General features: G+C 43.5%; 1 protein-coding gene across 1 annotated transcript in view; it reads left to right on the top strand.

Annotated features, from left to right (window-relative positions):
- The first annotated feature begins 24707 nt into the window (after window positions 1-24707).
- Window positions 24708-25425, top strand: part of XPO4 (exportin 4) — a 110008-nt gene continuing 109290 nt past the window's right edge. The window contains exon 1 of the mRNA XM_053663498.1: window positions 24708-24872. Within this exon, the coding sequence (XP_053519473.1) occupies window positions 24804-24872 (69 nt within the window). The 5' untranslated portion in view covers window positions 24708-24803. The remainder of the gene's footprint in view (window positions 24873-25425) is intronic.

Raw genomic sequence — 25425 nt, 5'->3', positions numbered from 1 at the left:
ACCTTTTGCCATTTCCTGCTCCCCAAACATCTTGTGTTTTCTAAGTTTATTTTTCATAGGTTTTCATTATATTACTAATAGCTTTTAATGATATTTCTTGACTTACTTGTTTTAAGTTGGTTCTATCAACTGCATAGTATGATAATTCTCTTATCCCTCTTCTCAATCTGTTTCCCTTTACAGTTATATCAAGATTTTTAGTTAAATCAATTGTCAATGTAAATATTATTAATGCTATACTAGGTAGTCTTTGAGTCTTAGTATATTGTGATTGTTTCTTATATGAAAATTCTTTCCTCTTGGACTTAATAATTAGTTAAGTTTTTAATTTGCTTTTTCTTCTTTGAAACTGCAGGTTCCTCCCTTCCCTCCCTCCTTCCTTCCTCTCCAGCTGCCACAGTGGATCTATCAGATGCCAGACTACTTTCCAAGAGCAGATGCTTTGTCCACTTCCTCCTGCAGTCTGGACCAGCTGTTCTCCAAGCCTGGCAAGCAGCTGTCATCTTGGAAATTTCTTTTGTCACTTCGCTGTGTAGAATCTCATTTTTGCCAAATGTCTGAAAGTATCTTATACTCAGTTGAAAATATGGGTGGGCATAAAATTCTAGCATGAAAAGTCACGCAGCACTTTGAAGACATGAGTCTTTTGTTTTCCTGCTGCTGGCCTGACTGCCATTCTGATTCTCAGTTCTGTATGATTGATCTGTCTTCCTCTCTCTAGAAGTATTTAGGATCATCTTCATATGCCCAGTGTCGTACACTTCATGATGGTGTTCCTTGATATAGGCTGAACACTGTAGGAGCTTTCAACCTGGACACTAGTGCCCTTCAGTTCTGGGACATTTTCTTGCATTCTTTTCTTGAACTTTATTCTTTCTATTCTCTAATTCCTATAAGTTGGAGCTCCTCAAATGATCCTCTAATTTTCTTATATTTATATCCTACAATCCATGTCTTTTTTATTTCACTTTCTGGAAGATGTCATTGACTCTATCTTACAGATTTTAAATTAAATGTTTTGGGGGACATGCATTACAATTTGTTCTTGCCTTATGTTTTCAATTTTTATGTTGTTTATTTCTCTTATTGTTTCAACTTGGGTTCCCCCCCGCCCCCCCGCTTCCCAAATGCCTCAATGTCCTGTGGGCTCCTTTTTGTTGTTTTGCTGCTTTTTTTCTTTGCTTTGTTCTTTCTTTTTCATGTTGAGGCTTTCATTAAGGCTTTGCACATTTTTAATAGCTTTATTGAGATATAATTCACATAGATCCACAACATTTTGCCCATTCAATTAAACAGTTTTTAGTATATTTATGGAGTTGCACAAATATCACCACAGTCAATTTTGGAACATTTTTATCACCCCAAAAGAAACCCTGGTCCCTTTGGCAATCGCTCCAATTTTTTACTCCCGTTTCAACTTCCTACCATAGGCAACCATTAACCTACTTTCTGTGTCCTTGGGTTCTATTGCCTATTGTACATATTTCATGTAAATGGCCTTTAGTGACTGGCTCCTTTCAGTTAGCAATGTTTTAAAGGTTTATTTGTGTTATAGCATGTGTCAGTGTGTCATTACTTCCTATTGTCAAATAGTATTTATTTTACAATACAGGCCTATTTGGAATCTTTTTCATAGTGTGTATTTTGGCAGATTGTGTCTCAAAGAATTGGTCTGTTATATCTCATATCAAGTTTGTAGACATAGTTGTTCATAATCCTCGATTGTCCTTTTAATATCCATGTGGTAGTAATATTCCCTCCTTCATTTCTAATACTGTCAATTTGTGTTCTGCCTCTTTTTGTCCCTAATTAGGCTGTCTAGAAAGTGTATTTATTACATTGATCTTTTCAAAGAACCACCTTTTGCTTTTATTGATTTTCTCTTCTGATTTCCTGTTCTCAATTTCATTGATTTCTATTCTATCTAATATGTATCATTTATCTTCTTATGATAGCTTTAGATTTAACTGCTCTTCTTTTTCTAGTTTCCTAAGGTGGAAGTTTAGATTATTGATTTTACATTTTTCTTATTTTCTAATATACATAGTCATTATTATAAATTTCTCTCTAAGCACTGCTTTTGCTATATCCTACAAATTTTGATAAGTTAGTTGTGTTTTTATTTTCATGTAGTTCAAAATATTTTAAAATTTCTTTGACCTATGTGTTATTTAAGAGTGTGTTGCTTAATCTCCAAGTATTTTGGGATTTTTCAGTGATCTGTTATCTATTTCATTTCCATTGTGGTCTAAAACCTATGATTTTTATTATTTTAATTGTATAAAAATGTGTTTTATGGCCCAGAAAGTGGTCTGTCTTGAGTAATATTTCATGCTAAAATAAAGAAGATTGGTTGAAAATCTGTTATAGAAGTTATCCAGATTATCTCTTCAACTCTGGACAGATGAGTGGCTACCCTTACTCCAGATTAAAAAAGATGAGAAGGTTATTCCTGAGGGTGGTAAACTAGAGGGCTGCTGAGGTTATGAGGCATGGTTTTGGACAGAACTGTGGGACTGTCCACAGCAGGATGAAGAAAATGTGTGCGTACTGAATCTTTCAGTTCTTTTCCTAGTCAGCTCTTGGAATACTGGCATCAGGGTTGTCATGCTCTGAGCAGGAGATTGGTGGTCTTCTCTGGGACCACTGAACACCCTAGGAGGAAAGACTTGAAAATATGCATATCAAGGTTCCCCAACTAAGGAACCTAGTGGATTACCTTACACTGAAGCTTCCCTCAGACAATAAGATCCAGTCTGCATTTTAGTGTCCAGCTCTCAGATATTATCCTCTGAAGACTAACTGAACCTGAGGAGAGCATCTAACATAGAAGATGCAGACAACACAAAGTCAAAAAGCAACCTAGGCCCTGGCTGGGTAGATCATTTGGTTAGAATATCATCCCAATATGCCAACACTGAGGGTTAAGTCCCTGGTCAGGTCACATACAAGAATCAACCAATGAATGCATAAATAAATGGAACAACAAATCAATGTTTATCTCTGTTTCAAATCAATTTTTAAAAAGTGTAACCTAGCCCTGGCTGGTGTAGCTCAGTGGATTGAGCGTGGGCTGCGAACCAAAGGATCATGGTTCAATTCCCAGTCAGGGCACATGCCTGGGTTGCAGCCCGGTCCCCAGTGGGGGCATGGGAGAGGCAACCACACATTGATCTTTCTCTCCCTCTCTTTCTCCTTCCCTTCCCCTCTCTCTTCTTTAAAAATAAAAAGAAGAAATAAAATATTTAAAAAAGATGCAACCTAGACCTGGCTGGGGTGGCTCAGTGGATTGAGTGCCAGCCTGTGAATACAAAGGTCACCTGCTCAATTCCCTGTCAGGGCACAGGCCTGGGTTGCAGGCCAGGTCCCCAGTTGGGGGTGTGAGAGATGCACCCAATTGATATATCTCTTGCACATCGATGTTTCTCTTTCTCCCTTCGCTCTAAAAATAAATAAATAATCTTTAAAAATAAAAATGCAACCTAATTGAAAGCAGCTGTGCAAGGAGAGGAAAGTGTCAACAAATTACCATGAATAATTTCAGGATGATAAAGCTTACAGCCTTGAAATGAGAACAGAATACTATGGGGAAAATAAAAATCCTGAGAAGAAAAGAGAATGCTTTGGAATTTAAAAGATAGCAATGATGGCAAGAATGAACAACTTAGTAGAAAGTTTGGGCAATAAAATCAAGGAACTCTCCCAGAAAAAAAAAAAAAAAAGCTGAAGATGAAGAAATGGAAAGTAAGAGAGAAACATAAAGTTAGAAGATGAGTCCATGTCTAACATCTGAATCATCAAGAGTTTCAAGCAAGAGAAAAAACAATTTGATTGGAATTGAATCCTCAATGTTTCTAGAGCTAAAGGATATATTGCTAGATAAAAAAGAGCCTGAACTGCCCAGAAAATGAATAAAAATAGACCCATACAATTGCATGTCATCACAAAATTTTAGAATACGTATTTGGAACAAAGAAAGTCCTATAAGCTTCCAGAGAGATAAAAGAGCTCATACACAAAGGGTCAAGAATAAGAATAGTTTTGAATTTAATACCATTTACAGATATTAGAGAATAACGGAACAAGGCCTTCATAATTTGTAAAACTAATTGTTCGTGACTTAAAATTCTACACCCAGACAAGTTATCAGTGTGAGAATAGAATAATGGCATTTCAGACATCCAAGAAAAAAGAATATTTTCTTTCCATACTCTCTCTTAGGAAGGTTTCACAGGATGCCCTCCACCAAAAGAAAAGAGTAAACCAAGCTGGGGGAAGACATGGCATCCAAGAGATGAACCCAACAAAGGAGCAGAGGAAAGGAATCACTGGGTTTATGTTGGGGCATCTAGGGTCAGAAGGCTCTTAGAGAGACTTCTCAGGGAAGAAGTCTTTCATCTGTCTTGAAAAGAGATTAGGGTACTTGGTAAAGAGTCTGGAATTGAATTTGGGAGAAGCACCTGGAAAACATAAATCACTGATTAGAAAACACAAGCCAAAAATTAATTGTAGGGAAAACTAAAGGTTGTGCAGAAAAGCAAAGAATTACTGTTTAGCATATGGTTCATTTAGAGAAAGCACTGTCATAGTTATAATAATGAAAAGCTAAATGTTTTACCAAAATCATGAGAATACTATATTAGAAAGATGAGGAAACAGGAAGAACATGTATGGGTATCAGGGGCAGAGAGTTTTAAAAGAATTAAATTCTCGACTCCTGGCCAAGATGGAGGCATAGGTAGACATACTGTGTGTGCCTCCTCGCACAACCAAAATAAGGACAACAAAAATTTAGAAACAAACAAACAAAAAAACAACCAGTACTGACAGAAAATTGAACTGTATGGAAGTCCGACAACCAAGGAGTTAAAATAGACATATTCATCCAGACTGGTAGGAGGGGTGGAGAGGGGTCACAGCCAAAACAGAGGTGGCTGGTGGACCCCGGGTGCGCAGATGGTGACTGGCAGACCAGGCAGTCCCACATTCACATACAGATAAACCGGGCGACACTGGGGAGCATGACAGACCACTCAACCCAGGGTCTCAGCACAGGGATAAAAAGCCTCAAAATACCAATTGAAAATACCTGTGGGAGTTTAGGTGCCAGGAAACACTCCCAGCCTCACAGGGTTTTGTTGGAGAGACCCACAGGGTCCTAGAATGTACACAAGCCCATCCACACAGAAATCAGCGCTGGAAGTGCCCAGTTTGCTTGGGGGAAGTGGTAGAAGGGACTGAAATCCTGCATAGCGGAGCAAGTGCCATGGTTCCCTCTCTGACCCCTGCCCCAAATACAGCATCACAACCCAGTGACTGGGTTGACCCACCCTGGTGAACACCTAAGGCTCTGCCCCTCATATGTAACAGGCATGACCTGACCAAAAATGGCACAAACAGAAGAACAAATCAAAGCCCCAGAGCCAATATTTTTAAGTGACCAAGAGATAGCCAACCTATCAGATGCACAGTTCAAAGCACTGATGATCAGGATGCTCACAGAATTGGTTGAATTTGTTTGCAAATTAGATGAAAAAAATGAAGGCTATGCTAAGTGAAACAAAGAAAAATGTACAGGGAACCAATAGTGATGGGAAGAAAACTGGGACTCAAATCAAGGGAGTAGACCAGAAAGAAGAAAAAAACGACCAAACAGAAAAGAATGAAGAAACAAGAATGTTAAAAAAGGAGGAGAGGTTTAGGAACCTCCAAGACATCTTTAAACGTTCCAACATCCAAATTATAAGGGTACCAAAAGGGGAAGAGGAAGAGCAACAAGTGGAAAACTTACTTGAACAAATAATAAAGGAGAACTTCCCTAATCTGGCACAGGAAATAGACTTCCAGGAAGTCCAGGAAAGCTCAGAGTCCTAAAGAACGTGGACTCGAGGAGGAACACACCAAGGAACATCATCATTACCTTAGCCAACATTAAAGAGAAAGAGAGAATCTTAAAAACAGCAAGAGATAAGGAGACAGTTACCTACGAAGGAGTTACCATCAGACTATCAGCTGATTTCTCAAAAAAGACCTTGCAGGCAAGAAGGGGCTGGACAAAAGTATTCCAAGTCATGAAAGGCAAGGACCTACATTCAAAATTGCTCTATCCAGCAAAACTTTCATTTAGAATGTAAGGGCAGATAAAGTGCTTCTCAGATAAGGTCAGGTTCAAGGAGTTCATTATCACCAAGCCCTTATGATATGAAATGTTAAAGGGACTTATCAGCGTTGACCTGCAAACCAAAGGATTGTGGTTCGATTCCCAGTCAGGGCACATGCCTGGGTTGCAGGCCAGTTCCCAGCAGGGAATGCAGGAGAGGCAACCATACATTGATAGTTCTCTCCCTCCATCCTTCCCTTCCCCCTCTAAAGATAAATAAATAGTTCTGCCAAGATGGAGGCATAGGTGGATAAGCCGTGCCTTCTCACACAACCAAGTTTAGAGACAACTAAATATTAGCAATAGAAAACACAGCCAGAACACAGAAAATTGAACTTTTCGGAAGTCTGATAACAAATTCTTCAGCCTGACTGGTAAGAGGCGAAACCAGCAGCTGGTAGAGCGGGGTTGCATAAAAAAACTCAGTCAGACGGACTCAGGCGCGTGAAGTCCAGACACAGGGTTGGACCTAGTGAGCCACCGAGCGAGCAACCAAGCGAGCAACCGCGGGGAAACAGCGAGGGAGCAGGGCTGCAGGTTGACTGTTGTCGTGCATTGGTGCGCGGATAGACGAGCGAGGGAGTGGGCCATTGGACCGGGACCCAGCTGGTCCCAGGGGCAAGTGGCAGGGAGGGCTCCGCCATTTCCCTGCTCTGACCCCACCTCCACATACAGCGTCATAACCCAGTGACACTGAGTGGCCCGGCCCAGGTGAACCACCTAAGCCTCTGCTCTTCACCCAGCAGCACGAAACAGCAGAGGGGGCTGCCATTTCCCTGCTCTGACCATGCCCCCACATACAGTGTCACAACCCAGTGACCTGGGAGTCCAAGTCTCCCCTCCTCACACTTAAAGGGCGCGAACAGACCAAAAATGGCTCAAGAAGATCTCAAAGCCCCAGAGCCTATAAATCTAAGCGATGAAGAAACAGCAAAACTCTCAGACGCACAGTTTAAAACACTGGTGATCAGGATCCTCACAGAACTGGTTGATTATTGCCACAAATTAGACAAATATATGAAGGCGAAACTAATTGAAATGAATGGAATTGCACAGGAAACCAATAGCAATGAAAAGGAAACTGGGACTCAAATCAATGGAGTGGACCAGAAGAAAGCAAATAATGGCCAAACTGAAAAGAGTCAAGAAGCAAGAATTCAAAGAAATGAGAGTCTTAGGAACCTCCAGGACATCTTTAAACGCTCCAACATCCGAATTATAGGGGTACCAGAAGGGGGAAAGAAACAGCCACCAGTGGAAAACTTATTTGAACAAATAATAAAGGAGAATTTCCCCAATCTGGCAAAGGAAATAGACTTCCAGGAATCCAGGAAGCTCAGAGAGTACCAAAGAAGTTGGACCCAAGAAGAAACACACCAAGGCACATCATCATTACATTAGCCAAAATTAAAATGAAGGAGAGAATGTTAGAAGCAGCAAGAGCTAAGGGGACAGTCACCTACAAAGGAGTCCCCATCAGACTGTCAGCGGATTTCTCAAAAGAGACCTTACAGGCAAGAAGGGGCTGGAAAGAGGTATTCCAAGTCATGAAATCCAAAGACCTACAACCAAGATTGCTCTATCCAGCAAAACTTTCATTTAGAATGGAAGGACAGATAAAGTGCTTCTCAGATAAGATCAAATTCAAGGAGTTCCTCATCACCAAGCCCTTATTATATGAAATGTTAAAGGGACTTATCTAAGAAAAAGAAGATAAAGAAACATGAACAGTGAAAGGACAACAAACTCACAGTTATTAAGAACCACACCTAAAACAAAAGCAAACTAAGAGGACAGCTAGATCAGGAGTGGAAACATAGAAATGAAGATCTTAAGGAGGGTTAGCAACAGGGGAGTGGGAGGAGGAGAAGGGGGGAGAAGGTACAGAAAATAAGTAGCATAGACAGTAGATAGAAAATAGATGGGGGGGTAAGAATAGCATGGGAAATATAGAATCTAAAGGACTTGAGACACATGGTCATAAACTAAAGGGGGGTAATGGTGGGGACGGGGGGTAGGGTGGAGGGGAATGAAAGGGGGAATAGAACTGTAACAGCATAATCAATAAAAAAAATTAAAACAAAAGATAAATAAAATCTTGAAAAAAAAGCGACTTATCTAAGAAAAAGAAGATAAAAATATGTATAATAAAATGACAGCAAACTCACCATTATTAACCACCACACCTAAAACCAAAACAAAACTAAGCAAACAACTAGAACAGGAACAGAACCACAGAAATGGCGATCACATGGAAGGTTAGCAACAGGAGTGGGAGGAGAAGGGGGGAGAAGGTACAGAAAATAAGTAGCGTAGATGGTAGGTAGAAAATAGGGGAAGGGCAAAAATAGTATGAGAAATGTAGAAGCTAAAGAACTTATGACATGTGTTACATTCTGCTCTCACAAGCAAGAAGGGTCAGAGACAGTCGGGCAGTCAAAGATGTTTTATTGGCCAAAGTTTCAAAGTTTTACCTGCACAGGGGCGAACTCTCGGGGTGTCCGGAGACACGGTGCCAAAATGGCTGCAAATGAGAGTTGCGCCTAACGCTTACAGGCTAGGGTTTTTATAGAAGCGGGCAAGCAAGCGGGTTTCCAGAAGCAAAGGTGGCAGTTAGCGATAGGCTAAACGAGCTCAGGTGTGAAGCACTTAACAACAACTCCTGACACATGGAAGCCCTCTATACGTTTTGACCAATTCCTAACTCTCTGGAACACCTGCCTGGGGGTGGGTGCGGTTTCTACTCAGGCTTGAGCAAGCAGTCTTGGGTTGAGCAAACAGCTTAGCACAAACAGCTTATTTCCTCCTCGACTCTAACAACATGGACATGAACTAAGGGGGGGGGGAATGTGTGTGGTAGAGGGTATGCAGGGTGGAAGGGAGTAAAGGGAGGAAGTGGGACAGCTGCCATAGCATAATCAATAAAATATATTAAAAAAGAATTCTCATTCTCCATGTTAGAGAACAATTATGTATGCTAAGACAGAAAACTTGTGATTTTGCATTAGAAGGAGGCGATATGGATGTAAATTCTTTGTCAGATGTGTGTATTGGGAACACTTATCTTGTTTTCTTAGTAGTATCTTAAAACCAAGGTTTTAATTTTAATGAATCCCAAATTTATGTTTTCTTTTATGATTAATGCATTGTGTTATATTTAAGAAATCTTTTTCTTCAAGATTATAAAGATGTTCTGTTTTCTTCTAGAAGCTTTTTAGCCTAAGCTTTTATTGATCTAGGATTCATGTCAAAGCATTTTTTAAGTTTAGTTATTTTTGTTAAAGATGTCTTATTTCCCCATTGACTTCCTGTGTATCACACATAGTAGGCACTCATATTATTTGTTAAATTCATATATTCATCTACAGTGTCCTTCAGAGTGGGGCCTGTGTGTGACAATCATTTGATTTCTCCATGATCTATCCCCTTTACCTGGTGCCCAATGCAATGTTATACATAATAATAACTCTTAGTAAATAAGTGCCCAAGAAAGCAAGAGCCAAGGACACAACAGTTTCTTCTTTTGCCTTTGGAGCCAGGACTGGTTCTGGTGGGTTTGTCCCGCAGGTGAAAAGAGACTTCTAGGTGCGGAGCACACAGCCGGAGCCAGGGAACATGGACAACTCAGGGAACATGGACCTCAGGGAACATGGCCCTGAGGTCATATTCCTGGTCCTTGCTTCCTGGGATTTTGCATTTTTCCCAGAGACATCACTGGCCTATGGTTTGCATGCTCTAATGTTGGGAATCACTCTGCCTGGTTTCAGGAGTTGTAACCACCCCCCATGGCTAAGGCTGAGTGATCAACCTTTGGACTGTGAGCCACTAAGGAGACAAAGCTTATCTCCCTGGCAGCAGTGCTGCTTCTGCCTCATCCGCTGCCCCCAGTGCTTGGTCGGTTAGTAAGATGGGTAAGACCCCACAGAGGAGGGGCAACCTAAGCTAGACATGATCACTTGGGAGGCCCTCAAGGAAGGACTCAGGGGGCTGTAGCAAAGAGGGGGTGATGGACCCTCACCCCCTGGCTATTCTGACATAGCCTGAGTCCCCATTTCCATCTGGGAGAAGTGCTTTCTGGCTCTAGTCCACTTAAGCCTAAAAACCTGTGACTGGGAAGGTGGTGCAGCCCTTTGCTGGTTAGAGTGGGATCCAGGGTGATCAGGCATAAGAAAGAATTCTGAAAAGTCCTGTGAAGCCTGCTTTGCTAAGAGTGTTTTCACTCATATGATAAGGGTCCAAGCAGGAAATGAGTATGTCTCCCAAAGTTTTTGCAAACCCCTTACCTGACAGACATTAACTCAGAGTAAGCCCTCAGATTTTTTTGAAATGTTATCTACTGTTTGATTCTTGCTGCCTGACATTGATTGATGAGCTTTACCTGTATTCCTTTGTGTTCCAAACCTAATAAAAGCCATTGAAGAAGAGGGTCTTGGTACTTCTCCTGTGAGAGATTGAGCACCTCTCCTCCCCAACCAAATCAAGTCTTGGTAGTTTCACTTTCATCTGTGGCAAATGGGGAGACTTGCTGGCAAAGTTGCCCCCACACTCTAAATATTATAGACAGCTTAGCCTTGTAACCTGAGGCCATTTCTCTTTGCCCTGGGAACTCTTTAATCTTAAACTTTATCTCAGCATAGCATTGAGTCTGTTCAAAATAAACACCACCTGCTTTATGAGTACACACAAAGTCAATGTTATTAGATCACTTGTGCTTAGACATAAACTGTTTTTTTACTTTTATCTACCCAAATACAAAGTTAAAAAGAAAAAGAAAAACAACTATAGTCACGTGACACAGTGAGCAGCTTCTGCTGAGAAAAACCCAGTGTCCATGGGCTCGGTCACAGGCAAGGACAGGATTGGAAGGATGCTGGCAAACAGCAGGAGACATTGTTGGACCACTCACTGATCTCCTGTGACAGCTGCAGTCGTGCGTTCAGGCAGGGCTTCTGAACCATAATGTGTTCTTTTTTGATTCATCTTTTTTTTTCCCCCTTTTTCTTTTTCCTGCAAGAAAGAATGACTTAAGAAACCTAAGAATGACCATCATGCCCACAGTGAGACTTTTTGCTATGGCTCTCTGCACCCACCTCCCAGCTCCTTCCCTTGGCTCTGGACATACCCCCTTTTGGAACCAAGAGCCTTGGACTGGGTCCATCTAGAAAGGGTTGGTCCAGGAGCCACCTTGTGGACAGGGCCTAGCAGGTCAGGTGTTGAATGAGTCCAAAGCCTTAGGTTTGAAAAAAGGAAAAGGCTAATGGCTGAAGTATTTTTCAAAGTAGTAAAAAGGTTCAAATGGGTCATATGATTTATAGCAACTCCTAGAAAACCCTTTTCCAATTTGTCTCTAGTCTGTTGAAATAGTACAGGTTTCTGCTGGAGCACTGCTCATAGGGTTGTAGAAGTCTCGACTTAGGCCAGAGCAACAGCTGACTGTTCTGCAGACTTGCAGGGCCACAAAACCAGCATACCTGGGGGAGATTGGACTTTCTCCATCTTCTCCAAAATAGTGTGTTGCAACAGATTGAATGTGTAGGCAGAAATAAGAAAGCACAATTCAAGAAATTTATAAAATATAAAACAATGCCTGCCACTCATCACTTATCCCAGCACCATAAGTTTTGTTTTGCTCTGGAAAAGATTATTTGACATAAAACATTTATGTGAACATGTGAACATGCAATGGTTTTATTAATTTTTTGTTTAAAGATTTTATTTATTTTTAGAGAGGGGAAGGGAGGGAGAAAGAGAGGGAGGGAAACATCAATGTGTGGTTGTCTCTTTGTGCGCCCCCTACTGGTGACCTGGCCTGCAATGCAGGCATGTGCCCTGACTGGGAATCCAAATGGCGACTCTTTGGTTCACAGGCCAGCACTCAATTCACAGAACCGCATCAGCCAGGGTGGTTTTATTAGTTTTTCAATTAATAAACATTTTAAATGTCTTAGTTTTAATTTATAATATGGTAAATGTTAACAGATATAGCTCTTTTCACACCCTTCCCCCACACAAAATTCTTTCAGGTCCTCAATAATTTTTAAGAGTGTAAAGGGCTCCTGAGTGCAAAACTGTGAGACCCACTGGACTAAAGCAAGTTTTTATCTTGAGTGGTCAAAACCCCAAAGGATCGGAACACTTCTCACAGGTGGCTCTGCACCTTTGAGGCCCAGGAGTATTCCAGGTGACCACATGGAGTCAGTCTTTCCATCAGCCTCTGTTTTGAAGGCCAAATATCTCCAGTTTGGCTCATATTGTTGCCCATGTGAAACACCTCATGTTGCACCTCCGTCTTTTCTTGAATTGTCTCTGGTGCCCTTGTTAAACAAAATTCATCCTAAAGTGTAATAAAAATAAAAAGCATTTATTTGAACAAATGACTTGCAACCCAGAAGACACAGATTCAGGTAGCAACTCACCTGATGCAGAGAGAACAAAGAAAATGGAGCTTATAAAGACAAAACCAGCACAGAACTATTTACTCCAACACATTTACAGTAATATATATATTTTAAACAATGATATGCCACTTCTGGCCAAGATGGAGGCATAGGTGGAAACACTGTGCCTCCTTGCACAACCAAGTTTAAAGACAACAAAGTTTTAGTAAAAACAAAAAAACCAAAAAACCACAACCAAAACGCAGAAAATTGAACTATAGAGAAGTCCGAAAATAACTAACCATTCAGCCAGACGGGTAAGAGGGGCAGAGCCAGCGACTGGAGGACCAGGGTTGTGCAGGAAAACTTGGCCAGACCGACCCAGGGATGAGGGCGGTGGTTGTCAGATCTCAGGTGTGGGGTTGCAACAGCAGACCCAGTGAGGGCGCAAGGAGGCAGGCTGACCACAATCACACATTTGCCTGCAGAGAAACCAGGTGAAGGAGTGAGCAGTGAGACAGACCGCGCAGGCCCCAGCAGCAAGAAGCAGCAGAGGGGACTACAATTGCCCCGCGTTGACCCCACCCCGACATATAGCGTCAAAACCCAGCAACCTGGGTTGGCCCACCCTGGTGAACACGTAGGGCTCTGCCACTCGTATGTAACAGGCGCGAACAGACCAAACCTTTATGGCTCAAGACTCAAAGCCCCAGAGCTAATAACTCTAAGCGACCAAGAAATAGCCAACCTATCAGATGCACAGTTCAAAACACTGGTGATCAGGATGCTCACAGAACTGGTCCATTTTAGTCACAAATTAGAGGAACATATGAAGGCTAAACTAATTGAAATGAAGGGAAATGCACAGGAAAGCAATAGTAATGGAAAGGAAACTGGGACTCAAATCAAGGGAGTGGACCAGAAGGAAGAAAAAAATGACTAAACAGAAAAGGATGAAGAAACAAGAATTCAAAAAAATGAGGAGAGGCTTAGGAACCTCCAGGACAACTTTAAATGTTCCAACATCTGAACTATAGGGGTACCAGAAAGGGAAGAGCAACAAGTGGAAACCTTATTTGAACAAATAATTCAGGAGAACTTCCCCAATCTGGCAAAGGAAATAGACTTCCAGGAAATCCAGGAATCTCAGAGAGTTCCAAAGAAGTTGGACCCAAGGAGGAACACACCAAGGCACATCATCATTACATTAGCCAAGATTAAAATGAAGAAGAGAATCCTAGAAGCAGCAAGAGCTAAGGGGACAGTCACCTACAAAGGAGTTCCCATCACACTGTCAGCTGAGTTCTCAAAAGAGACCTTATAGGCAAGAAGGGGCTGGAAAGAAGTATTCCAAGTCATGAAATACAAAGACCTATATCCAAGATTACTCTATCTAGCAAAGCTTTCATTTAGAATGGAAGGGCAGATAAAGTGCTTCTCAGATAAGATCAAATTCAAGGAGTTCCTCATCACCAAGCCCTTATGATATGAAATGTTAAAAGGACTTATCTAAGAAAAAGAAGATAAAAAAGATGAACAGTGAAAGGACAGCAAACTCACAGTTATTAACAACCACACCTAAAACAAAAGCAAACTAAGAGGACAGCTAGATCAGAAGCAGAACCATAGAAATGCAGATTACATGGAGGGTTAGCAACAGGGGAGTGGGAGGAGGAGAAGGGGGGAGAAGGTACAGAGAATAAGTAGCAGAGATGGTAGGTAGAAAATAGGTAGGGGGGAGGGCAAGAATAGTATGGGAATATAGAATCTAAAGAACTTGAGACACGTGGACATAAACTAAAGGGGGGAATGGTGGGGGAGGGGGAGTGCAGGGTGGAGGGGAGTGAAGGGGGGAAATAGAACAACTGTAATGGCATAATCAATAAAATATATTAAAAAAAACTATTGTGAATGTGACATGATAAGTAGCAGACCACTAGTATAGCACTTAATCAACCAAGAGACATTTCAACTTTACTACATCATTATAACTCTTCTAGTAGCTTCTTTAACACATGGAGATAAGCCCAGTCTACTCAGAATGGTAATCAATCAGGTATAAATATGTCTTTGAGTGTGTGGCCACACGCCCACCACTCCCAAATTCTTGTTCTTTGTTCCCACCCAGGAGACATACACAAATAAGGATAGGGTGTCTTAGTTCCAGACCTCTAGCCTGCTCAAGAGAAGGGGTGGGAAGTCCCCCACAGCTGGCCAGAAATCTCTTTGGGGCCCAAGAGCATGCCAGGGCAAGCATGCCCTTCTCTGAGTCATTGTGGGAGGAACTGCTGAGTCCCCGGGCTGCCCTCAGAGTGGCTCTTGCTCAAGTTAAAGCTGGGCATTCAGCCCCTAGCAGGTTTCAAGCCCATAGCTTCTAGGGTTCTTTACTATTACCCTTCCCAGTGGTCTTACCCTTTGCCCTCACAATCAAGGCAGTAGGACTTCTTCTGAGTTTAATGTCAGATTAGTCCCAGGCCTTGGGTGACCCAACGCAGTGATTCTTGACCTGCTACTCCTCTCTCTCCATGTACCCCACATTTTTGTAACCCTCTCTGCAAAGCCCCTTTCTTTTCTTTCACAACAGAACTTTAGGTGATCTTTTAAAACCAGAACCCAAACCTTTAGCACTCCCACACTTGAAATGTGTTCCTGTTTCCTCCTGGGCGAGGATGGCTCCCTCTGTTGGACACATCACTTCCTTTGTAGTGGGTTGGTACTTTCTACTCCTTAGCCTGGAGGGGAACAGTCATACTTATGCCCATTTAGCTGTCCCCACTGAAACTGCTTGGCAGGCCCACTGCTCAGACCAGTAAATGGGTAAGACAACTACTGTGTGGTCTTAAGTTGTTCTTCCACAGACTAATAAATAAAAAATAAAACAGCTGAAGACTTCTGGCCAAGATGGAGGCATAGGTAGACACATTGTGCCTCCTTACACAACCAAAAGAAGGACAACAATAAATTTAAAAACAAAAAACAACCAGAACTGACAGAAAATTGAGCTGTATGGAAGTTGGACAACCAAGGACTTAAAGAAGAAACATTCATCTAGACCAGTAAGGGGTGGAGACAAGCAGCCAGGGAGAGGACTTGAGGCAAGGCAGCGGCTGGCGGAGCAGGCAGTCCCACATTTGAGTGCATATAAACCAGGAGGAACCACTGGGGAGTGAGACAGAATGCACAGCCAGGGTTCCAGCATGGGAAAATAAAGCCTCAAACCTCTGACTGAAAAAACCTGTGAGGGTTGAGATGGAGGGAGAAATACCCAGCCTCACAGGAGAGTTCACTGGGGAGACCCACAGGGTCCTAGAATGTACACAAACCCACCACCTTGGAATCAGTTTGCTTGTGGGTGACGATGAGAGTGACTGAAAGCCAGGAGAGAGCAGAGCAAGCAGCATTGTTCCTTCCCGGACTCCTCCCCCACATGCAGTGCCACAAGGCAGTGACATGGGTTACCTTCCCCTGGTGAACACTTAAGGCTTCACCCCTTACTACAAAACAGGCATGCCAAGACAAAATAAAATGGGCCAAATGAAAGAACAGATCAAAGCTCCAGGAAAAAATACAACTAAGCGATGAAGAGATTGCCAACTTATATGCAGAGTTCCAAACACTGGCTATCAGGATGTCTCAGAACTGACTGAGCTTGATCACAAAATGGAGGAACAAATGAAGGCTACCTAAAGTGAAATAAAGGAAAATATACAGAGGACTAACAGTGACGGGTAGGCAATCGGGACTCAAATCAATGATTTGGAACCAAAGGAAGACATAAACAGTCAACCAGAATAGAATGAAGAAATAAGTACTCAAAAAAATGAGAGGCTTAGGAACTTCTGGGACAATTATAAACGTTCCAACATCTGAATCATAGGAGTGCTGGAAGGATAAGAACAAGAGCAAGAAGTTGAAAACTTATTTGAAAACACAATGAAGGATAACTTCCCTAATCTGGCAAGTGAAACAGACTTCCAGAAAGCCCAGGAGCTCAGAGAGTCCCAAAGAAGGTGGACCAAGGAAGCACACACCAAGGCACATCATAATTACATTACCCAAAGGAGTTCCCATTAGACTATCAGATGATTTCTCAAAAGAAACCTTACAGGCAAGAAAGGGCTGAAAAGGAGTGTTTGAAGTCATGAAAGGCAAGGACCTACGTCACCTACATCCAAGATTACTCTATCCAGCAAAGCTTTCATTTAGAATGGAAGGGCAGATAAAGTGCTTCCCAGATAAGGTCAAATTCAAGGAGTTCATCATCACCAAGCCCTTATTATATGAAAGGTTAAAGGGACTTATCTAAGAAATAGAAGAAGATCAAAAACTATAATCAATAAAATGATAACAAATTCACAACTATCAACAGCTGAACCTAAAAAAACAAAAGAAAACAAAACAAAAAGAACTACAACAGGAACAGAATCAGAGAAATTAACATCACATAGGGGGTTTTCAGTAGAGAGAGGAGAGGAAGAATGGGGGGAAGGTACAGGGAATAAGAAGCATAATTGGTAGGCATATAATAGATGGTGAGAGGTTAAGAATGTTATAGGAAACAGAGATGTCAAAGAACTTATATTTACAATCAATGGACATGAACTAACAGGGGTGGGGGAGGCTGGAGGGTTGGAGGGTACAGGGCAGAGGGGGGATAAAGAGGAAAATTGGGAAAAAACTTGTAAAAAACCATGTTTATTGATTTGAGAGAGAGAGGGAGACAGAGGGAGACAGAGAGAGAGAAACATTGATGTGTGAGGGAAACATCGATTGGTTGCCTCTCATATGTGCCCCAACCAAGGATCAAATCCCCAGCTCTTTGGTGTACAGGACGATGCTCTAACCAACTGAACAACCTGGCCAGGTCCATGTAGAAGACTTTTTTCTTTTGTTTTAATTATATTTATTGATTATGGTATTATATTGATTATACTTTATTGATATAGTTATCCTGATTTTTTCCCATTTGCCACCCTTCACCCAGCACCCTCCACTCCCTCAAGCAATCTCTTCACCCTTGTTCATGCCCATGGGTCATGCATGTAAGTTCTTTGGCTGCTCTTTTTCCTATTCTGTAGTTATATTTCCATGGCTATTCTTTAACTACCCGTTTGTACTTCTTAATCCTCTCACCTCTCACCCATTCTCCTACAGCCACTCTCCCACCTCTTTATCATTGAACTTTGGCATTTTAATGATCATGTATCTTGGAGTGAGCCTCTTCGAATCCATCTTGTTTGGGACTCTCTGTACTTCCTGGACTTGCATGTCCATATCCTTCAAGAAATTAGGGAAGTTTTCTTTCATTATTTTTTAAAATAGATTTCCAATTTCTTACTCTTTCACTTCCCCTTCTGGCACCCTTATGAAGTGAATGTTGGACTCCTTGAAGTTGTCCCACAGGCTGCTTACACTATCCTCGTTTTTTTGGATTCTCTTTTCTTCTTATCATCCTGATTGGTTGTTTTTTGCTTCCTTATGTTTCCAATCATTAATTTGATTCTCAGCTTCACCCTCTCTACTATTGTTTTCCCTCTAATTGTTCTTTATTTCAGTTTAAAACAGTGTATCCTTTGTACCTGACTGGGTCTTTTTGGTGCTGTTAAGGTCTTAAGTTCCCCGAGCACCCTTATAAGCAGTATTTAAAACTCTGCATCTGATAGATTGCTTATCTCCATTTCATTTAGCTCTTTTTCTGGAGTTTTAATCTGTTCCTTCATTTGAGTCACGTTTGTTTATCTGCTTGTTTTGGCAGCTTCCCTGTGTCTGCTTTTTATGTATTAGGTAGAGCTGTTTTGACTCTGTGTCTTGGTATTGTGGCCTAATGAAGTAGGTGTCCTGTAGGATCCAGTGGCACAGCATACCTAAAGTTGGGTACTCAAGGTGCACCGTTTGTGTGGGCTGAGTACATACACCCTGCTCTTGTAGTTGAGCCTTGGTTGCTGTTGGCAGAACAATGGGAGGGATTTTCCCCAGATAGTCAGCTGTTAGGATTGGCTGTGACCACTGGCCACCAACTTCCACCCTCCATAGAGGATCAGCTGTGCAGGGGCGGGGTAGTGGTGCTCCAACATGGTCTGTAGCTGACATGGTCTGACATAGTCTGACATGGTCCACTGGGTGCACTTGCCCCTAGGGTTTCCCGGGTGGTGCAGGCCAAGGTCAGCCCCCACCTATGTTTTTCCCAGGGCCACACTGCCTGAGTTATAAAGCAATCTGAGATGGCTGCTACTTGTGCCAGGCTTGGAGATTTCCAGGCGAAGCCAAGCTGTGAATCTAGGCTGCTAGTTCCAGGCCTGAGGCTCACTGAGGCCAGCTGTTGCTGCTTTGAGAGTATTTAGGAAGTTGTGAAGCAAGAGCCATGACCATTAGTATGAAAAGTAGCTTAGGTGGGTCAGTTAGTTGGGTAGGGTGGAATCTCTGAGGATCTCTGAGGCTGGTCAAACAGTGTTAGCTAAGTTGATGGAGGGCCTAGAAAAGGGATAATGGCCTCTGCTCGCCTTGATGTCTGACACCTCAGCCTCCCCTGCATGCCACTGGTGTCCCTCAAGCTGCCACCCCAGTACCAGAGCCCAGAGGGAGTCTGAGTAGGTGAGTCTGTGTTTGGGTTCTTTAAGAGAAACTGCTTGGGGCTCCAGAAATTTCTTCCACTGACTCAATCTCTGCTGTTTTTTTGCAGTCAGAAGTTATGGAGACTTATCTTCCTGACTCTGAAATCCTGGGCTAGGGGTCCTGGTGTGGGTCTGGGACTCCTTGCTCCTGAGATATCCCTCCCCAATTTTTATTCACTACACATTGTGTCTGCACCCACGCCCCTTCTACCAGTCTGGATGGATGTGGTTTTTTTAATTCCATAGCTGTCAGACTTCTATTCAACTTGATTTCTGACAGTTCTGAGTGATGGTTGTTCTATATTTTAGTTGTAATTTTGATGTGGTTGTGTGAAGAGGTGAGCCATGTCTGCTTACACTGCCATCTTGACCAAAAGTCCAAAAACTTTTCTTAAAGGGTTTATTGAGCCAAATGCTAGCCAGAAAAGCAGGTCCTGGATTGTGGGGGTGACTTTCCTCACAAGTCCCCCCGAGTGCCACATGAGAGTAAATATGATGGAGATATGATGTGATCTGCTTGGGAGGAGAAGTGAGCAGTGGCCAGTTTCTCAGGGGAAAAAGGCCAGCAGTGGCCAGTTTCTCTGAGAAAAAGGCTTTGAGCCCTCTCCTCCAGGGCCTTTTATTGGGTTGTAATACACAGAAATATAGGGCAGCAAGGATCTAACAGCAGATAACATTTCAAAGAAATGTGAGGGCTTACTATGAGTCAGTCTGTCAGGAACAGAGTTTTAGGATTTCCTGCTCGAACCCTTCACATATGAATGAAAGCACTCTTAGCAGAGCAGATTTCACAGGTTTATCAGGAAGTCTTTGTGATGCCAGATTTTTCCCCAGGACATGCTCTAACAAGGCAAGGAGCTGCACCTCTCCCCAACAGGTATTCGGGTTTAAGGGGATTAGAGCCAGGAAGCGCTTCTCCCAGAGAACATGGGGACTCGGCTTTGACAAAGCCTGCCGGGGAGGAGGGAGGCGGTGCTGGGGGTGGGGTGGGGAGAGTCCACTGCTCTTTGTTGCAGCCCCCCAAGTCCTTCCATGAAGGCGTCCCAAGTGACTGAGTCTGGCTTAGTTTGCCCCCCGCTGTGAGGGGTCTTACCAGTCATTGACTTCGGACCAAGCTTTGGGGGCAGGGAGAGGAAACTGAGACAGCATTTGCTACCAGAGACAAGCTTTGTCTCCTGTGGCTCGAATTCCAAAGGTCGTCCCTCGCCCTTAGCCACAAGGGGTCGAGATACAATTCCTAGAACCAGGCAGAGCGGTCTACAACACTGGATTGTACAGTCTAAACCACAAGCAGAAGGGCAAGCTGGGGAAGACGAACACATGTGCTGTCCTGGCACTTTCATACATTGTTTTAGGGAAGAAAGATGTAACTTGTTTTAGGACTTCCGCCAAGATGGAGGCATGGGTGGAAACACTTTGTGTCCTCGCACAACCAAATTTAAAAACAACAAAGTTTTAACAACAATAACTGAAAACAAACCACACAGAAAATTGAATACTGAGTCCGAAAACAACAAACTGCTCAGCTAAACCTATGAGAGGGGTGGAGCGGGTCAGGCAAAAAAGATCTCCCGACCTGGGCGGTGCACGGTAGTGCAGAGGCAGCCGAGGGTGCAGATTCCAGGTGCAGGCTGGCTATGGGCAGAACCCAGGGAGGAGGCATGGCTGGCTGTCTGCAGTGGGTCGCACATTTGCATGCAGATAAACCAGTGAAGAGGTGAGCGTTGAGACAGATCGCACAGGCCCCGGCAGCCAGTGCAGGGCCGCAGGCTCGCATACTTGCGCTCCGATAAGCAGGCAGGGGGCGAGCAGTGAGGCGGACTGGGCGAGCGGAGAGAACCGCCATTACTCCCTCTTTGACCCTGCCCCCACGTACAGCATCACAAACCAGAGACCTGGGTGGCCCCGCCCTGGTGAACACTTAAGGCACCTCTCCTCATACGTAACAGGCGCGGACAGATAAAAACATGGCTCAAGAAGAACTCCCCAGAGCCGATAAATCTAAGTGATGAAGAAATAGCCAAACTTTCAGGTGCACAGTTCAAAACACTGGTCATCAGGATGCTAATTTGTGATTTTAGTCACAAATTAGAGGAACATATGAAGGCTAAACTAATTTAAATGAATGGAAATGCACAGGAAACCAATAGTAATGGAAAGGAAACTGGGACTCAAATCAAGGGAGCAGACCAGAAGGAAGGAAAAAATGACCAAACAGAAAAATATGAAGAAACAAGAATTCAAAAAAAATGAGGAGAGGCTTAGGAACCTCCAGGACATCTTTAAACGTTCCAACATCCAAATTATAGGGGTACCAGAAGGGGAAGAGGAACAGCCACGAGTGGAAAACTTACTTGAACAAATAATAAAGGAGAACTTCCCCATTGAGATTCTACAACTTCAATGTTTACCCTAACATTCATGGCTCCCAGTTATGTGAGATGTCTGTAATCTACTTTATAAACCCTCTAAATTCAAAATAGTTAATTTGTGAAGAAGCACATTCACCCTCACATTTGCTAAAATACTTTTCCTTCTTCCTCTTAAAGTCTGTCTAGATGCACAGTTCTTACATAATTGCACAAAACAAATGCTTTGGAGCAGAAGCCCAATATGAAGCATTATAGGCCTCAAACCTTCAATGTCACAAATGATTCATTTATCTACACTTCTGCAGATATACCACTGACTTGCCAGAATTATGCTCTGTGGCAGCTGGAGACATTATAGTCAAATATTTATTTCAAGTCATTATCTCAGCCACTTCATTTCAAACAATTTTTTAACTATTTTTAGAGAGAGGGGAAAGGAGGGAGAAAGAGGGACAGAAACATCAACGTGTGGTTGCCTTTCGGGACCTGACCCACAACCCAGGCATGGGTTGTCTCTCGTGACTCAGTCTCTTCTGACTGAGAATCGTATTGGCGGCCTTTCGGATTGCACACCGGCACTCAATCTATTGAGCCACACCAGCCAGAGCTCATTTCACACAATTCTTAAAATAAAAAAAAAGACTATCACCTATATTTTGGCGTATTTGACCCTTTTATAGTGAAATGAAACTTACTTTGTTGCTCAAGCAATAAAAATTTTTAATTCACTTTTTCAACCTCAAGTTGTAAGAGATGCCAAATGAAACAACCTGATTTTCAATTGACCTAATAATGCAATTTTGTTGCAGCAACATAAAAAAAGCCCTCAAAAGTGTGACTTACTAATAACTAGGAAGAATTATAGATTTCAACAGATGAAACTTAAAAACCCTGCAATGAATTTGATTTTCTGTTGTCAAGAAAATTCAAAAGGGAGATTTCCACCAAGATGGAGGCGTAGATGGAAGCACTGTGCCTTCTCACACAACCAAGTTTAAAAACAACAAAGGTTTAGGAACAAAAATGCAGCCAAACCACAGAAAATTGAACTATATGGAAGTCTGACAACAACGAACCCTTCAGCCAAACCGGGGTACCAGAAGGGGAAGAGGAACAGCCATGAGTGGAAAACTTATTTGAACAAATAATAAAGGAGAATTTCCCCAATCTGGCAAAGGTAATAGACTTCCAGGAAATCCAGGAAGCTCAGAGAGTCCCAAAGAAGGTGGACCCAAGAAGGAACACACCAAGGCACATCATCATTACATTAGCCAAGATTCAAATGAAGGAGAGAATCCTAGAAGCAGCAAGAGATAAGGGGACAGTCACCTACAAAGGAGTTCCCATCAGACTGTCAGTTGATTTCTCAAAAGAGACCTTACAGGCAAGAAGGGGCTGGAAAGAAGTATTCTAAGTCATTAAATCCAAAGACCTACAACCAAGATTGCTCTATCTAGCAAAGCTTTCATTTAGAATGGAAGGGCAGATAAAGTGCTTCTCAGATAAGACCAAATTCAAGGAGTTCCTCATCACCAAGCCCTTATGATATGAAATGTTAAAAGGACTTATCTAAGAAAAAGAAGATAAAAAAGATGAACAGTGAAAGAACAGCAAACTCACAGTTATTAACAACCACACCTAAAACAAAAGCAATCTAAGGGGACAGCTAGATCAGGAGCAGAACCATAGAAATGCAGATCACATGGAGGGTTAGCAACAGGGGAGTGGGAGAAGGAGAAAGGGGGAGAAGGTACAGAGAATAAGTAGCATAGATTGTAGGTATAAAATAGACAAGGGGGAGGGCAAGAATAGTAGGGGAAATATAGAATCTAAAGAACTTGAGACACGTGTTCATGAACTAAAGGGGGGAAAGGTGGAGGATGGGGAGTGCATGGAGGAGGGGAATGAAGGGGGGAATAGAACAACTGTAATGGCATAATCAATAAGATATGTTAAAAAAAAAGAAAATTCAAAAGGAGCCTGGAGGCTTTGGTTAGAAATAAGTAAGAATTTTTTTCAAGGGTGTCATGACTTGCAAACCTGGAACAAAGCTGAATAAAACCACAGAAGTGTTCCAAAGAAGAAAATTAGAGTTCTTGGAGAAAAAGTGCGTTCTTGAGAATTATCAGTCCTGCATTTTTAGCCCTAGGATTGGTCCAGGACAGTTATCAGTCAAATGTCAGGTGTCCTGGTTGATGGCCATCAGGTCCGGTCTGGTCCTGTTGTCTGGACATGTGAATCCTTCGGGGAGGTAATCAGAGGGCTGAGCCTCTGAGACTGAAAAGTTGAAAAAGTTTGAGTTTCTGGGCTAGTTAGAACAAAAATGGAGTCTTTCATCATGTGTCAACCTTCCTAATGTTAATAATTTTTTTAGCAGCTTGGTTAAAGTGATCTCATTTTATATATTCCCTATCTTCACGTTTTCCTCACTGTGGGGTCCCAGGAAGAAGAACAGCAGCAAAAGTAGACCTTATAGGTAGAGGGATGTGGACTCCAAACGAAATACACCCTCATCTAAACCCATTTGTAGCAGTCAGAGAAGCTGAGTCGGCTGTTCAGCACACTGAAAAAGTGCAAGGTGCGTTAGTAGCGCCTCCAACGGCTTCTCCACATGGGCCAGGATTAACACGATGAATCCCGTGAACACGACAGAGCTGGAAGCCCGGAGGCTGTGAGCTCTCACTTGGTGAGAGAAGCAGGCGGTCAATCCAGGTCTGCTTCCGCTTCTCCGGTACAGGCTGTGAAGGGTTTTCCCACAAGTGTGTCAGTGGCTTGTGGTGCGAACGCACCGGGACCACGCCTTACGCATGGTCTTCCGGAGTGCAGAGTTGCAGGCCGAAGCCAGGAAGCCTGGGTGCAGAAGGCACGGTCTGGGGGAGCGCCCCAGGATCCAGACCTCAGGACGCTCTCCGGTGCAGAAGGCAGCATGTGCCGGGCACGCAGGAGACGGCGGGCGTCCGCTCGGTGCTGGTGCAGGTGCGGGTGACGGAGGCTGGGAGTCACTGAGGGAGAACTGCGGGTTCGTGCGGCGTGGCACCTGAGCTCTGAGACGTGGCCGTCGCTGCACAGCCAACCACCGGTCCTCCTCAATCCCATTTCTGACACTGTCCACGCCTCCCTGCCCCCAACCTGCCCCGGTGCGGGCTAGGCAGCCCGGCCCACCCGCGACCCCACTCCGCCTTCCCCAGCCACCTGGGAAGCGCAGGGGCGGGGCGTGTGCCGATTGGTGAGCAGCTGCGCCGCTCCCAGAATGCATTGGATGGCGCGTCATTGAAGAGAGACCATGATGGCGGCGACGCTGGGCCCCCCAGAAGTGATCGCTCAGCTGGAGAATGCAGCCAAAGTTCTGATGGTGAGCGCACCGTCCCGCTACAGCCTCCACTCCTGTCCCGTCCCGCCAGGCTGCCTGGGGGCCCACGAGGGAAGCAGTGGCGTGGCGTGGCATGGGAGTCTTATGACGCTGTCCTGCTGATCGACCCCCGTTTGGGGGCTGTCTATCCTGGGGATGTTTGGTAGCCGGATGAGAGTTTCTCAGGGTGCTGGGTCCACGGCACTGCGCGCATCCTGGGAGCGGGACTGGAGGGAGGGAGGGAGGGAGGCCCGGAGGCCCAGAGGCCGGCGGCCCGGCCTGGCGCTGTTAGCAGCTCTGGTGTTTCGGGTTCCCAAGTGCGTCTCTGGGCCTGCAGCCGCCTCGGGGCCACCGTCTCGCCAGCACGTGGAATAGTGGCTGCAGGAGGGAGTGGACTCTTTGGGACCAAGGACCTTGGTGCCAGACTTTGTCTGGTACTCCCAGTGGTTCTTCATTCTGCACGACACGTTAAACAAATGAATAGGTTATTTACCCAGGGAGTTTTCGAAGAATAAAGGGTTTAAAGGATTCCTCGGTGGAGGAAGTCAGGATAAAC

This window comes from Artibeus jamaicensis, unplaced genomic scaffold, assembly GCF_021234435.1.
Source record: "Artibeus jamaicensis isolate MK-2021 breed Jamaican fruit bat unplaced genomic scaffold, CSHL_Jam_final contig_3188, whole genome shotgun sequence".
NCBI classification, from domain to species: Eukaryota; Metazoa; Chordata; class Mammalia; order Chiroptera; family Phyllostomidae; genus Artibeus; species Artibeus jamaicensis.
The sequence above is the reverse complement of the archived record's forward strand: the minus strand, read 5'-3'. Positions and strand labels throughout refer to the sequence as shown.